Source organism: Eleutherodactylus coqui, chromosome 5, assembly GCF_035609145.1.
Source record: "Eleutherodactylus coqui strain aEleCoq1 chromosome 5, aEleCoq1.hap1, whole genome shotgun sequence".
NCBI lineage: Eukaryota > Metazoa > Chordata > Amphibia > Anura > Eleutherodactylidae > Eleutherodactylus > Eleutherodactylus coqui.
The window spans coordinates 206607974-206623884 of record NC_089841.1 but is presented as its reverse complement, the minus strand read 5'-3'; the positions used below and the strand labels follow the sequence as shown (position 1 = coordinate 206623884).

Here is a 15911-nt window from a genome sequence, read left to right as displayed (position 1 = left end):
ATTACTTGCTGTTGTAAATGGAAGTTTAACTATTTTGTGAGCTTATTAGAGATATCACATTCAATTTATTGAGGTTGTAGGTCCTATATCCTAGGGTACTAGTGACCATATGTTCAGAAATTGTTCCAATGAACGTGTAGAGGGGGACAAGATCTGTCAAAAGGTTGAACAAAGAAAGGATAAAGGTGAACGGTATCAAAGTTCATGACCAGAAATGGGAAACTTGCCGTTCGGCATTTTAAACTGGAATCCGGTGAAAAAAGGTTTTGGAGAAGGAATGGCATTCACCTTAATGCCGTTGGGATCGACACGTGGTTCCTGGCTAATCAGGATGGGATTGCAACTGAAATTGTGAAGGAACATGAATATTTGTGGTACCTACATGTGTGTGTGTGTATATATATATATATATATATATATATATATAGCCATCATTTATGTATTCTGTCAGACAATGAAATATATAACCTCTGCCGTCACAATCACAAACCTCCAGTAAGCATAAAGTCCACTGTCCACATGTTGTCTTTCGTCTTTCATTATTATACTAATTTCAAAAGTTATAGATATTTCTGGAAAAGTTTGGTGACAATGAATACGGCTGCAATTATAGCTTCGGCAAGGGTTGTCCATGGCATTGTCTTAAGTCAGACTTGGGGACGCACAAGTGGATAATTTGTAAGTTCATGTTGTAGCAATCCTGCTGTATTGTCATTGCCATACGGCTTTTACTGAACACAATCACATACAAATGTCTTGCTATAGAAATGCATCAAGTAACTTGAAAATAGCGACTAATAACTACTGATTTTTGAAATTGCTATTTTTGTTCAGCTATGACCACTGCCATTATTATGTCACAATTAGCATAACTGAATCCGGTTGATCTACATAGTATATGCCTGGCACCTGGCACATCTCCATCTTAGATCTGGCAGACGTGTTAGGAAAGACATCATTGAGAAGGGAATGTGCCTGGCATGGGGCACTGGATGTTAGTGTGTAAACCAGTGTTTCCTAAACCTGGCTAATATTTAGACAGATTAAACTTAGGCCAGGCAGTTTTGCTGCATGTTGTCACTTTTAAACCAGGATCCATGTCGAGTGAGGCACATAATATGTAAATGTGGTGCAAGGCATACAGGCCAGTTCTTGTGTAAAAAAATTGAGTCGCAATTATGGTGCATTTAGCTTTATAAATCTCCCCCATAATTTATGAGTCCAGTATTAATGAGGAGAGTGCTCTTTCCAGCTCTCTCATCTCCACCTGCCCCTCGAAATAGTGACTGTTGTGTGGAAGTTAAGGGATTTGTCCCACTTCTAACTGTTTAGCTGCAGGAAGAAGACAGCTTCATCCATTGTGCAGTGGTTGAGGTTGGTACTGCAGGGCTGAGTTCTGCTGAAGTGAATGGGACTCTGTATAGCGCCAACGTATTCTGCAGCACATTCAAGTATTTTTTTCATTTATTATCCCCCACCAAGCTGGATACTCATTTTACCGTCCTCGGTAGGATGGAAGGCGAATCAACCTTGCCTCAGCCGGCTGCCTGAACCTGCAGGGATTGAACTTGAAACCTTCAGGTCATGAGCAAGAGTCTAGGACTGCATTTCTGCTGCCTTAGCACTCGGCACCAACCTGGGCCACTGTCCAATGGATGGATCTGTTTGTTTCCTGCAGCAAAACAGCTAGAAGTGGACAATCCCTTTAACCTGACAGATCCGCTGTAAAAGACACTATAGATTTTCATAATGCACTCCATACTATGAGGAAGCTTTAAATGTAACATTAGAAACATGCTGTTAAACTTTTGCTTTGGTACACAGTGACACTTTCTAACAAGTGATACAACAGAAGCAGTAAAGTTTATGTTCCATCAAACATTTTTAAAGAATTTTTCCTAAATGCATATCCCTCAACAATTCGAGCTCAAAAATAGATTCCATTCGAAATCCATCACCCAAATGTCACAACTCCTCACAAATCAGAAATCATACCATGGACTTGTGAACTCCCCCTATGCCTTTTGTGACATTTGGGGATGTCATCTTGCTGGGATCGCTATCCTTCTGCATAAGACGGTTGGCATACAAAGTAATTAACTTCTAGATCAAAATTTTTCTTCAGCCAGCTTTATCCACTTGCCACTTTGTAACAGAACAAGACACAGTGCAATAACATTACATCAATGCAGTAGATTCATCCCATATAAATCCGATTCCTAGGCCATTTTTAGTTTCCCTAGCTGATGAAGGTGCAGATCTACCACTTGGCCCCTAAAAACCCTACATGAACTTATTACCACCCTCTTGACGTTCTGGTTTCCTCAGACTAGCATTCTTCTCAGACTGAAGCCAGATTTGAATAGGTCAACCGTTTCTTTAAGGATACTTTTACATGGATTGATAGTTACCCAAAACATGGGACCCAACAGGGCAAGTGAGTAACAATCAACTACTTGTTGTAACCTATTAAGCCCTTAATGACACGGCCTATTTTGGCGTTGAGGACCAAGCGATTTTGGTATTTTTCCATCTCCATTTTTCAAAAGCCATAACTTTTTTATTTTTCCATCGACGCAGCCTTATAAGGACTTGTTTTTTGCGTGATGAGCTGTAGTTTTTTATCGGTGCCACTTTTGGGTACATAGACTATATCGTAAAACTTTTATTATTTTTTTTATGATAACAGGGAGAGAAAACACATCAATTCTGCCATAGATTTTTAGATTTTTTTTTTACAGCGTTAATCATGCAGCATAAATGACACACTAATTTTTTTCTGCGGGTCAGTACGGTTACAACGATACCAAAATTCTTATATTTTTTTAGGTTTTTACACTTTTTTGCAATAAAAACCCTTTTTTTTGGAAATCTTTTTTTTCCGTCTATAGCTGCATTCAAAGTCCTGTAACTTTTTTATTTTTCTATGTACGGAGCTCTATAAGGGCTTATTTTTTGCGAGACGAGCTGTAGTTTTTGTTGGTTCCATTTTGGGGAATGTATGGCTTTTTTGATCACTTTTATTGCATTTTTTGGGAGGCAAAATGCTAAAAATTAGCATTTTGCCTCTGTTTTTTAGCGTTTTTTGTTACGCTTTTTGCCGTACAAAATAAAAAGCATGTTCAACTTTTTGTACACGTCGTTACGGACGCGTCAATACCCAATATGTGGGGTTTTAATTTTTTTAACCTTTTTTATGCTAATATTAGAAAAAGCATAAAAAAAGGTTTTTTTTTACATTTTTCTTTTCTTTTCTTTTTTTTACACTATTTGAGTCCCTCTGAGGAACTTGCAGCACTATGCCTATGATCGCTGTCATAAGGCATGGCAGAGCTACAGCTCTGCCATGCCTTATCGCTTATACAGCGATCATAGGCATTGGCAATACAGCCTGTTGACAGGCCGGGCTCTCGCGATGACATCGCGAGAGCCGTCCGGAGACACAGAGGGAGCGCGTTCCCTCTGTGAACTCTTTCCCTGCCACGATCTACTTAGATCACGGCAGGGAAGGAGTTAACAACGGGGGGCACATCTGACAGCCGGCTCTAGCTGCGGGATAGCGCGGGATCATATGTGATCTCGCGCTATCCCCAGGACGTACCGGTACGTCCTGTTGCGGGAAGTACCAGGCTCCCAGGACGTACCGGTACATCCTGGGGAGGGAAGGGGTTAACATTCCTGTGTTAAAGCACAGGAGTATTAGGTGGGAGCTGCTTAAGCCTGTAAAACTACCCTAAGCGCTCATTTAGGTGGAGCTCCAAAGCAGAGAAACCTCCTCGCTGTTGGGCCTCGTTCAGACAAGCGCTGTTTTAGCGCATTAGAGATGCGTGAGAAGATTGCATCTGTTAGAAACTATGGTTTCCTATAAAAGCGTTCACATGAAGCAATTTATTTTAGAGGCATGGAGCATAATTAGCCTAATTGGCCAGCTCCAAAGCAGAGAAACCTCCTCTCTGTTGGGCCTCGTTCAGACAAGCGCTGTTTTAGCACATTAGAGGCGCGTGAGAAGATTGCGTCTATTAGAAACAATGGTTTCCTATAGAAGCGTTCACATGAAGAAATTTTAGATTCGCTAAATACTCGCACCTAACAAAGGTAGGACATGCGACTGCAAAGCTTGCATCTAAGGTCCATGGTGCGAGAAAAGATAGGACCTGACCTATTTTTGGTGCGTGTTCCATATACTCCCATAGGGTATGGGAGCTGGAAAACACACACCACGCACCTCTGATCGTGTGAACAGGCAATTTCACAGCTCATTAAAATAGCTTGAAATCACCCGTTCACGCGATCTTCGGTGCAGTATAGCCACTATCTTTTTTGGGCGCCTATACTTCACTAAAACAGCGCTCGTCTGAACGAGGCCTTACACAGATCATATGATATGTCTATAATTAGGTCCCCAGTGGCCACTGTCAAAGCTGCACTGCTGCACCTTTTACAAATTAGGCCAAGATAGAGTCCCTCCCAGAACTTTGGGCATTATATCTTTAATAAAAAAAAGGTATATCTTTACAATGCATGTCCGTGATTGGCTGAACTAAAGAAGCTCATCTTCCTATTCAAATGTCTGAGAGCTTTGGATTCTTTGAAGTCTCAGTCATAAAGTCAGTGCTTGGACTCCCTACAAGACGAAATGTGGCCAGACCCAAGAAAGCACTATATATTATACTACAGTACATGCGCGTAATTTGGGCAAGCAAACAAATTAAATTCTGCACTACCCTAGTTGTTACTGCTGCATATTATATTTCCCATTGTGGGCAACAAACGCTTCAGGTGAGTCGTGTTAGTATGCTGAAAAGTCAAGAATGCCTAAAGCAATTTACCAGGTATATTTATGTTATTTCACAGACATGCAATTGTTTGATTACCAGCATGTGAAACATATTTAAGCCCCATGGTCATTATGTAACTGTCCTGTTCTTGCACTTCATAATTCACTAGTGGAAGAGTTTACTTCATACAAGGTCAAAAACCAAGCCATTAGCCTTATAGAAAAGTATTGTACACTTCTGTGTCATGCAGTAAATCCACTATAATGTAAAGATCCCTATATATGCTCTAAACATTAAAACTCTAGAAATTATAATATGGGCAAACCATTCCTAAATTAATTTGGTAATTAGATAATTAGATGTATTAATGATGAATACTTCCTAAGTGATTTATTAACAGAGGACACACTGCGACTTCTGGTGTTACTCTTCATGAACTGGGATGAGGAATCTGGAATGTCAAACTTTGTGTTTCTATTTAGCCACTAATTAACCCAACAACGGCTTTAAACTTTCATTATTGATCCCAGTTGCTGAGCTGTCTTCTTATGCTGTGTTTATATTGAGCCAGTCACAAATTATCTACAGATAAACACGTGAATAATCTTCTATCAGTAGCTAAATATTTCCCTTGGAGTGAGGTGATGGGGGAAGGGGTTAAGTAATCATTGGCCTATGATTTATCGGAATAACACTTCATAATTGTCTTTGTAATTTTAGGTTAGGCTCTCTGTTCGGTCATCCACTTTGCAAAATCTGTGGCCCCTGAATCAGAAGAAAAACACGGAACAAAAAACAGATAATGAGATAATACTCAAATCACTATGTTAGGGCTCTTTCACACGAGCGTATATCGGCTGCCGTATTCACGGCTGGCCGATATACGCTACGATATGAGGAGTAGAAACTCAGGAACGGGAGCACAAATCTAATGTTGATGCGCCCATTCAGATGACATGGGCCCCGGCGCATATACGCCAAGGCTGCCATGCCGTTGCCCCTTCCCTCCCCCTCACCGGCTCACCTCCTCTCTCCTCCCCTTTGGCTGTTTGCAATCGAAAGGTGGCAGAATGGGTCGGAGCTAAGCTCCATGGGAGGAGGTGGGTCAGTGCTTAGCTCCACCCACCTCCTGCCCACTCCCTTTGCAATCACCCGGAGGGGAGGAGAGAAGGGAGAGGGAGTTTAGCAGTCACACTGCTAAACTCCTTCCCAACTCCCTTCTCCGGCTGCTGTCATTAGCATCCATAGGAGCCCATGCAGCGTCCGACGTATTCCAGCCCGAAAGATAGTTCCTGGACTATCTTTTGGGCCCTATATTGAGCGCGGGAATACGGCCATGTGATCTGATGCATTGGAATCCAATGCATCAGATCGTAGCGTATATCGGCTGACCGTGAAAACGGAGGGCCGATATATGCTCGTGTGAGAGAGCCCTTATCCTGGATCAAGTGCGTTATAACTTGGGTGGTTGCTAAGGAGAGCTTTGACTATTATTACCTGGTTGTCCAGACCAGATTTATAGCTAGATTTTTCTTCACCCAGGGCAAAGATTTAATTCACCGCTTTATTTTAATACCCTAGCAAAGGCAGAGTTTCGCATGGCCCTCAATGCATATGCCCTGTCAGTCAATGATCAAGGCGACTTTCAGTCTGCCCTGTCAAAATGTGATTTTTTTTCTTCTGCTGAAGCCTGCAAGAACATCTTGGAACATTTATTATTCGTTCACTGCACATAAAGATGCTGACATCAATGAAGCATGACAGCTAATGACCATATTGTTGGACCTAATGGTAGAGCATGGTCATAGTGATCACACCTAGTTTAAGTGTGATTTTTCGCACAAAGAACCATTAATTGATTAGCAAAAGCTGTTATTTGATCCTCTTAAGCTCAACTACAATGAATGTTAAGCAACAGCCAAGAAACTGGACATTTAACATCTTTGTTATTTTCCATGGGGAAGAACTCGAAAGTCAGCGGCAGAGGCCAGGAAACAGAAATTACTGTATATCAATGGCTGAATTGATTGTACATGAGGGTCGGTATGGATTACAGCATAATTGGGAGCATTAACAAAGAAAGAATTGGAGAACACTTATATAGACTTACATAGCTGTGCTAGCGCTAACAAAGATTTTAGGTGTTTTTTTGATATGCAGAAATAATGGATATTGGGTAATATGATGAGCACAATGATTTATGTATCCATGTGTTTAATTTTTGTGTTCTGTTCTAGATTGGATCAATATTTCATTAATGAGATTTGAACTCTGGAACCTTCATCTATCAGCACAATCACTGGCAAAACTATAGGGAATGCAGGGGATGCGGTTGCACCCAGGCCCAGGAGCCTTAGGGGACCCATAAGGCCTCTCTTCTCCATATAGGGAGCCCAGTACTATGAATAAAGCATTATAGTTGGGGGTCCTGTTACAGGTTTTGCATTGGGGCCCGGGAGCTTCTAGTTACACCTCTGAGCACAGTGAAGGGTGTTCAGCTCATTTGAATGGGACGAGCTGTAGTAACTGGTACAACTACTTGTATGCACAAGTCCTTTGTAAACAGAGCTATTCTTACAGCTATTTCTAGAGTAAGCAGTATTTCTAGCCCTATGTCTGCCATTTTACACCTCTTTCCTTTAAAGATCTCTTAACTATAAACAGTAAAATTTTACACAATTTGGAAAAAATCTAACAATAATTTTTACAGTTTTGCTATACTTTAAAATATTATTTTTCTAAAGTTCTTTATTTTTTACGTTTCAAAATGCTAAAATCTTAATAATGTCTGTGCCTTTGGATGTACTACAAGAGACTAGAGATGAGCGAACGTACTCGTAATGAGTACTTACGCACCCGAGTACTGCCATTTTCGAGTACTTCTGTACTCGCGCGTAAAGATTCGGGGGGCGCCGGGGGGCGGGGAGAGGCGCGGCGGTGCGGGGGGTAGCAGCGGGGAACAGGGGGGAGCCCTCTCTCTCTCCCTCTCCCCCCCACTCCCCGCCGCAACCCCCCGCGCCGCCTCGGCGCCCCCCGAATTTTTTCGCCCGAGTACGGAAGTACTCGAAAATCGCGGTACTCGGGCAAAAAAGGGGCGGGGCCGAGCACGTTCGCTCATCTCTACAAGAGACCAGTCTCCTAGACGGTGAGAAGCAACCTCTCCAGACCCTTCTAGGAAGGTACACATTGTAGGAAAAACCATGAAGTGGAAATTCCTCGCCTTTAGCTTTGGTATAGTAGGGGAAATGTAACACCAAGAACTGTGGGAATAGTAAAGACACCAAACAAAAGCCCTGCTTCCAGATAAATGTGGCCTCACCCTTAAGGCCTTTCATCCTTACTGTAGTCCAGGTGCCCTTATCCTATTTTTTGAAGAGTTTTAAGCCCTGGGTCAATAAACCTACAAATTGTACTCCCTCCATGCAGTAAATGTGAAGAGGATCTAAAAAGGGGATTCCAGTATCAAGACTAAGTCACATGTTTTGGATCTCTGAAGTAACTGAGTATTCTGTCCTGTTCTTATGCCACTAAGGTCGGTCTCACACGGAGGGGTCGGATTCCGCATGCAGGAGCCCGCAGTGGAATCTGGCTCTGACCGTGGCCAGCGACCCTGTGTACCTGCTTTCTCCTGTATTGCGGATGACTGCGGCTGCACGCCGTCAGTCATGCACAGTACAGTTTTTTTAAAAATGTTTATTTTCCCCGTGCCGTCACTAGGCGATGGCGCGGGTACCCATGGCCTATATGCAATTCTGAACATGCTGCGATTAAAAAACCGCTCACGGGAATCGCAATCAATATCAGCTCATCTAAAAGTAACTTTAAATGGGTTTCCACCTCAAATTAACTGATGACCTATCCTCAGCATAGGTCATCAATATAAACATTGCGGAATAAGTTGGCGCTATACAACTAAAGATTCTTATTATTATCAATGGCTGATTGGCAGGGGTTGGCTGTTTATGACCCTCACCAGTCAGCTGTTTGCTTGTCTGCTACTTTAGTGTACAGAGCTGGGAACACACAACTTCATGTATTGCGCAGCAGCCTGGCATGGTATTGCAGGCACAGCTCCCATTCACGTCAATGTGCCAGGCCACTTCACAAGCTACCGATCTGTTATGAAATTTTTAGTGTTGGAAAAACGCCTTTAACCCTTTGCAATCCAATTTTGGATTCAGGGTTTTTTCTAGGGGGCTTCTCTTTGTTCCATTATATAATAGCGCCATCTGCTGGCTATAGCCAGTGCTGCAGTATGGGATATGTTGGAGAGGCCCCCAACAACAGAGCGGCCAGTAATCTACAGTAAGAATACCCTGCCGGACGTCTTCCTGCATCAGAGCTGTACAGCATTCAATCAGAATGTCTTTACACGTCAGACATGTGGATTGGAAAGGGTTAATATAACAAAAGCAATTTAAAAAGTCAAGTTAAAGATGGCTGGATGGTGTGATAGGTGTGATGTTTAATCCCTTGTCAAGTTAGTTTGCAAAATCTGTACAAGGACCTATTCTCTAAATACAAGTGACACCAAAGTTTACTGTAACCATAGATTTCCATTAGCTTTCATTATTGCTGCATTTTAGCTTGCATAGTGTTTTTCATATGCAGGAAGAAGGTTCACACAAATGTTCTATTGTCCAATCATCGGACAATTAAAGGTGGAAATGATCAACCGGTAAATGAGCCATTGATCATTCATTGGATGGTTGGCTTGTTTAAGTGTGCATAAAAAATAGTCACTTGTAAACTGTAATCTCCTTGCATAAACGGAAAGATGTGCAGCCGACCAATGACATGCGTCAAATGAGGATGAACGATCATATTTACAATCGTTCATCCCTCAATAGCATCTGAAATGACCCATGTAAATCCCAGATAGACAAGCGCCGATCTTGTTGCTCTGTGTAAAAGGACCCCAAGGCATATTAACAATTTCTGTAACAGCTCAGCCCTAACAACCAATCAGGTTGAATCAGCCAACCCAAACAACCAATCAGGTTGAATCAGCCAACACAATCAACCAATCAGGTTGAATCAGCCAACCCAAACAACCAATCAGTTTGCTGGAATTGTGAATCAGAACCAATCAGGTTGCTGGAATTGCTCAATTCGGCTGAGCTGTTACAGAAATTGGTAATATGCGACCCCAAGTTAGTTCAACACTAATACTGGGAACAATCATAATAGTATACTGCCCCCTGCAGCTATGATGATGTATTTGTGGGTACACAAGTATACAAAGACCAAAATGAAAACACTATGATAAACTTTATATATTTGGATAATAATGAAAATGTATTATTCTGTGAATATTTTTTCTTTTTGAACATTCAATTTTTATTGAAAAGTTTTTGAAGGCTTTGCAAAATGGGAGATTAAACATTACTGAATCATTGATGTGGTAGTCGTTGTATAGTTTTTTTTTTAAACAAAACATGTAAATTGTATAACTTGAACAGAGTAAAAAATAAATGTAAGTAAAAAAAAGGAAAAAAGAAAAGGAAAAAAAACTGAAAAATCTTGTGGATCAGGTTATTAATAGAGATGAGCGAACCTACTCATTTCGAGTAATTACTTGATCGAGCACCGCGATTTTCGAGTACTTCCGTACTCGGGTGAAAAGATTCGGGGGGCGCCGGGGGGTGGGGGGAGGCGTGGCGGAGCGGGGGGTAGCTGCGGGGAACAGGGGGGAGCCCTCTCTCTCTCCCTCTCCCCCCACTCCCAGCTGCAACCCCCCACTCACCCACGGCACCCCCCGAATCTTTTCGCCTGAGTACGGAAGTACTCGAAAATCGCGGCGCTCGGGCGAAAAAGGGGTGTGGCCGAGTAGGTTCGCTCATCTCTAGTTATTAACCCCTATATAAACTTGCATATTTAGAAAAATGGAAGTAGGCAGGAGTTTGGCATGTAACAGAAGTTGCTTTGGGTCCAGATTTCCCAGTCTTTCATAAATTTCCCCTTTTTGTTAGAAGCACAAGCATGAATATACGCAAACCAGCTGTTACTGTTCACGGTTTTGATTATATCAGAAATGAAGGGGATGGAATTGACATTCCAAAATTGAGCTACTGATATCCTGGTATCAGAATATGCAGCAGTGGGGTATGTATATTATAAGGTAAGACAGCCACCTACCCACCATCAGGGCAGGAGGCTATATCACTCTCTATCTTTATCCACAATTAGCCTAACATGTGAATTGTTCTCTTTCTCAGTTCTGATGCTCAGTTTAGACAGCTTAGCTATATGGTCATGATTGTTTGACCCAGTCTTTAGTTAGCTATAGTAGCAAACTATATCACTTTTCTCTACAATTAGTGTAAAAAGTGAATTGCTCTCTCCTCAGCGCTGCTGCTAAGTCTGGATAGTCTATTTGCATGGTCATGATTGTTTGACCCAGGCTTTAGTTAGCTTTGGTAGCAAGCAATTTGAACTGTCTGCAGCTGCAGATTGAGCTTTAGGGGTATTGCTCCCTTTCTTAAGCACTGAGATCCTAGCTGGGAGAGCCTGACAACTGTGTCACTATTCTAACGTCTATTGGGTGGCATCATCAAGCCACTTAGACCAACATCAGGCCAGCTAGAGGTGAGCTACATTATTCTTACCTTGGACGAATTGTTTCCCTATGACACTGCTATCTGCCATATGGGGAGCGCCAAGTGTAACAAATGAGCATCACCCTATATTATACCTCGGGGGGGGGGGGGGGGGGGGAAACAATCTCAAGGTTCTACATTCATTGTTTACCAACACTAAGATATGATAGGCACCAATTCAGACCACAACTAACTATCTTATTGTTATAGGTCATATGTCTGTTGAATACGGATAGACCTATGCACGATCTTTTACATCTGACCACCCGGTTCTTGAAAAGTTGTTGGTCCGACTGAAATGCATTGAACCTTGTACGAACTATGAACTCTGAATGAATTAGAACCTTGAATCTCTACTAGCGGAGATCATCTTAATTCACTAGGGCCTAATATATCGCCTCATCTATTTAGGCTACTTTCGTATAAGATTAGAAAGTGTCGAGCCAGAGTGCCAACTAAATTAAAGGGAAATTGAGCAAGTTGGTGTAATATATCATACTGACCTCTAACTATAAAACTCAAATACCTCAGATTCATATTGGACTCAACCTGAGTTACTGGCGGCCCTCTGATCTTATACTCCTATAACACTGACGTCTATGAGCACATGTGTCTCGTCCATTGTCTGTTTTTTGTTTATGTTTTGTCCCCATTATTTGGAGACTGTCTTGTGCCCAATATTTTTTAACGCATATTAATAAAGAATTATTGTTTTAGGGACCTTCTGTGATTAGGGCTTTTATAAATTAGTTCCCTCTGTGATGAATCTATATTTAAAAGAGCCACAGCAGAAGTATACTGCGAATATTATATTGGCATTACTCTTATGATATGATGATAAATGCTGTCTAGAAATAAAATTTACTAGGAAAGCAGCAAAGTAAATTTAAAGCGTAGCTCCCACAACTACTGGGCTTTATGTTTCACTAGGAAATTCGTCCAACAATTACGAATAATGTGTCCATAGACAATGTTTAGCCAAAGGTATGTCGAAACTTTGTGCTTGGCCGGTCTATGTCATCATTCCTTTGTCGCAACTGTATTGAAAAGTGTTCCAGATTATGCTCCAAGACAATGGTATATAAAAAATACCTACACTATGTGGTATTAACTTTTACAAAAGATAATACTATTTTTTCACTGGCAATGGCAGGCTTATGCAGCTGTTTAGGCGGACAGTCACATATGTGTAGGGCACATGATCCAGATAGTCCCATTGATACTAATGCCAGAACAAGAAACGCATGGGAAACAGCAAAAACTTTCAAGTGCAAAAAAAAAAGAAACTATGTGTCCCAAATGCTATATGGACACATTCATTGTAACGGCTTAAACAGACAAACGGGATACGCAATAAGGAATTATTTTGCGCAGACAGTGAGTGTATTTAGAGCTTGTGACTATGCAAATATGGAGCATACTTGTGCAGGCACCATTCGTTTAATGATTGTTTTAAAGACTAATTAGCCTAACACGGTGCGGGTGATCACGGTATACGCTGCGTTTAGTGCATACCCACGCGGACTGATATGGATGTTTGCACTCTTCCCATAAACCTCTCTGGGGCTCTTTAGTGCACAATCACAGAAAATGGCCTTTACTTACTGACTGAGGAGAGCATATAGATGCATCCTCCTCTCTCGGTGTCCTGCACAGGTGTTATTGGCTCCTCCATTTGGTAGTCAGCTACCTACATGGTGAGAGGAGGATGCATCTATATGCACTCCTCACTCAGTAAGTAAGGCCATTTTCTGTGATTGTTTTTAATTCTTGATTTCCCCTTCTGTGATGCATTTATATCAGTGTAGGGACCCACTACAATGCAAGGAACCGTGAAGTGGTTAGTGGGCTCATGTATCTTGGCCAACATCCAACCAATGCCTTGCATTTATTACCTATCATTCACATGCAGTGTGGCATTAAGACTCCAGGGGGATCCAGGGTGGCAGTACCAATGTGGTTCACTGATGGATATGCAGGGCAACCCGCCGAATTATCATGGCGTCATTAATAGGTTGCTTGTCTGCATGGTGAACTACATATATCAGAATGGTCTGGCACCTTGTATCCACTATGTATGGGAGTATACACCAAGCATCCACCCCCCTCATTATCAGGAGGCAGTGTAAGTGGTTCTTATATCGGTGTCCCGCACAGGTGTTATTGGCTCCTCCATTTGGTAGTCAGCTACCTGCATGGTGAGAGGAGGATGCATCTATATGCACTCCTCAGTCAGTAAGTAACGGCCATTTTCTGTGATCGTTTTTAATTTTTTATTTCCCCTTCTGTGATGCTCTTTAGTGCACAAACATGCACAGGATAGGGCAGGTCCTATTCTTTGCACCCGAGAAACAATGGGTACAAAAAAACCCAATGAGAATTAACACATTGAAATCAATGGGTTCTATTCTCTGTGTTATTTCCCTGTGCGAAAAACCCCGGCGTATCACACTCATCTGTTTAAGCCCTAAAACTCTGCTTTATGTGCATACTCTCAGCTCTTTTAGTCAGTGAGTGTCTTACCAGTATAGCACAGAAACACTAGATTAACACCAATTGTAGCTTGAAGCTATTGGGTCTAGTGAAAAGCTTAATGAACCTTACCATCTATCATTGGCTGGGACATTTAGGTCCTGACATACAAAAACGCTAAGGCCTCTTTCACACCACCGTATGCGTTTTTATGCTCGGCTGATCACGGCTAAAAATCACATAAAAGAAGAATAGCTGCAATCAAGTTCCGATCTTAATTAGCGTTTTCTTGTCCAGTCACATGGGTAGCTGCAGCGTATTGGTGAAAAAATACGCTGCAGTATGGAAATCCCTCAATCGGCAGAAATCTTCGGAATGATTGCTAATGATTAAATAGAGTCAGCTGTCTTCTTTTCCCAGCATTGGACACAGCTAAACTCTCTCACCCTCCATTTTTTAAGCTCCCATAGGCGTCTATGGGAGCTTCCAGTATATCTCGTTAAAATATAGGGCAAGACTTATCTATTGACGCTGCATATAAAATTGGTCACCGATGTGCCATTTTTCCAGGCGCTTATCGGAATGAATACATTGGAATTAGAGATGAGGGAGCGGCGGGGAACAGGGGGGAGCCCTCTCTCTCTCCCTCTCCCCCCCACTCCCTGCTGCAACCCCCCACTGACCCACGGCGCCCCCTGAATCTGTTCGCCCGAGTACGGAAGTACTCGAAAATCGCGGCGCTCGGGCGAAAAAGGGGCGTGGCCGAGTAGGTTCGCTCATCTCTAATTGGAATACAATGTTGGATGCAGCTACAATAGCTGCGTATATATGGTCATGTGAATAAGGCCATAGGTTCAACTGCAACCTCTATGCTCCCTATAGCTACACCACTAGACATAGTTCCAAAATGTTAGCAGTTTGCTATGTCCTTTATATTTTTGCTATTAAAGAAACATAAAGCATCAAATGCATTATCAAATATCACAGTTTTCAATGGGATTTTATATAGGAAATCAGTTTCCTTTTCATCAGAAAACATTTTCAATATGTTAAATAATGCAGAATGTGATCATTTTGGACACTAAAACATTTTATCTGTCATTAATGAATATTTAATTAAAATGTCAAGACTGATGTGACCTATTCCTGCTAAGTCACTTTCTCCCTTTTCCTCCCAGACGCTGGAGAATGAAGAATCTCTCTTTTTTAGACATCTCCTTCCTCAGTACGCAATGCTATTTGGCAAAAAGTATCTAAATGAACAAGTCATAACATGGACTGTTTGGCAATATATACAGGTCTATTGTATCATTATATTTGTTATTGTGTTGCTGACTGCACCTGTTTCTCGCTTGCTCAGTACACTTGTATACTAAAGCACAGCCTCATACAAATGGTGCAAAGCAACAGTCACACTAGTTTTATAGGTTGCATATATTTATGTACTATAGCTCAATGCAAGAATGGGCAGTAACTCACTTTCTACATATGAAATATTACCAATATTAACCTTACCTGAAAAGCAAAGTTAGTTTGACCAATAGTTCCATCTCGGGTTTTCTCACTGAGCTCCATGTCACAACAGCAAGAATTTGTAAATGTTTCAACCACACAAGTGATTCCTGAATACACAAGAGCAGAAAGTTTACCTGCCCGCAGTCACTCCCAGCTCCTATTTTGTTTTCTTGCTCCACCCTTTAAGAAATAGAGTTGCTCATTCTCATGACATAGCTTGCTAAGGACTTTGCATTGGTAATTTCCATATAAAGATGGGAACCAGTGCAACTTCATGTGTCAGTGCTTCATTTACTCAGAGGTGACAATTGCACCATCCACTTAATTCATTCTTACACATTGAACTTGCATCAAACGTAGCAAAAGTTACTTCACTTTGTGGCTGACACAGAAACTCACGTACATCTGTGAAGTAGGTGGAAAGTTTTTGTAATCGATTAGGAAATGTGGATGTAAAAAATCAGACACAGATGGATCATTTCAGATTTATTTCAGCCTTCAATGTGGCCCATTATCTGTACAATTACTGTTTCCCTGAAAATAAGAC

General features: G+C 41.6%; 1 protein-coding gene across 1 annotated transcript in view; it reads right to left on the bottom strand.

Annotated features, from left to right (window-relative positions):
• SLC28A3 (solute carrier family 28 member 3) overlaps window positions 1-15516 on the bottom strand; it is a 65505-nt gene extending 49989 nt beyond the window's left edge. Inside the window, exon 1 of the mRNA XM_066604108.1 lies at window positions 15365-15516. Within this exon, the coding sequence (XP_066460205.1) occupies window positions 15365-15424 (60 nt within the window). The 5' untranslated portion in view covers window positions 15425-15516. The remainder of the gene's footprint in view (window positions 1-15364) is intronic.
• Between the last annotated feature and the right edge of the window lie 395 nt (window positions 15517-15911).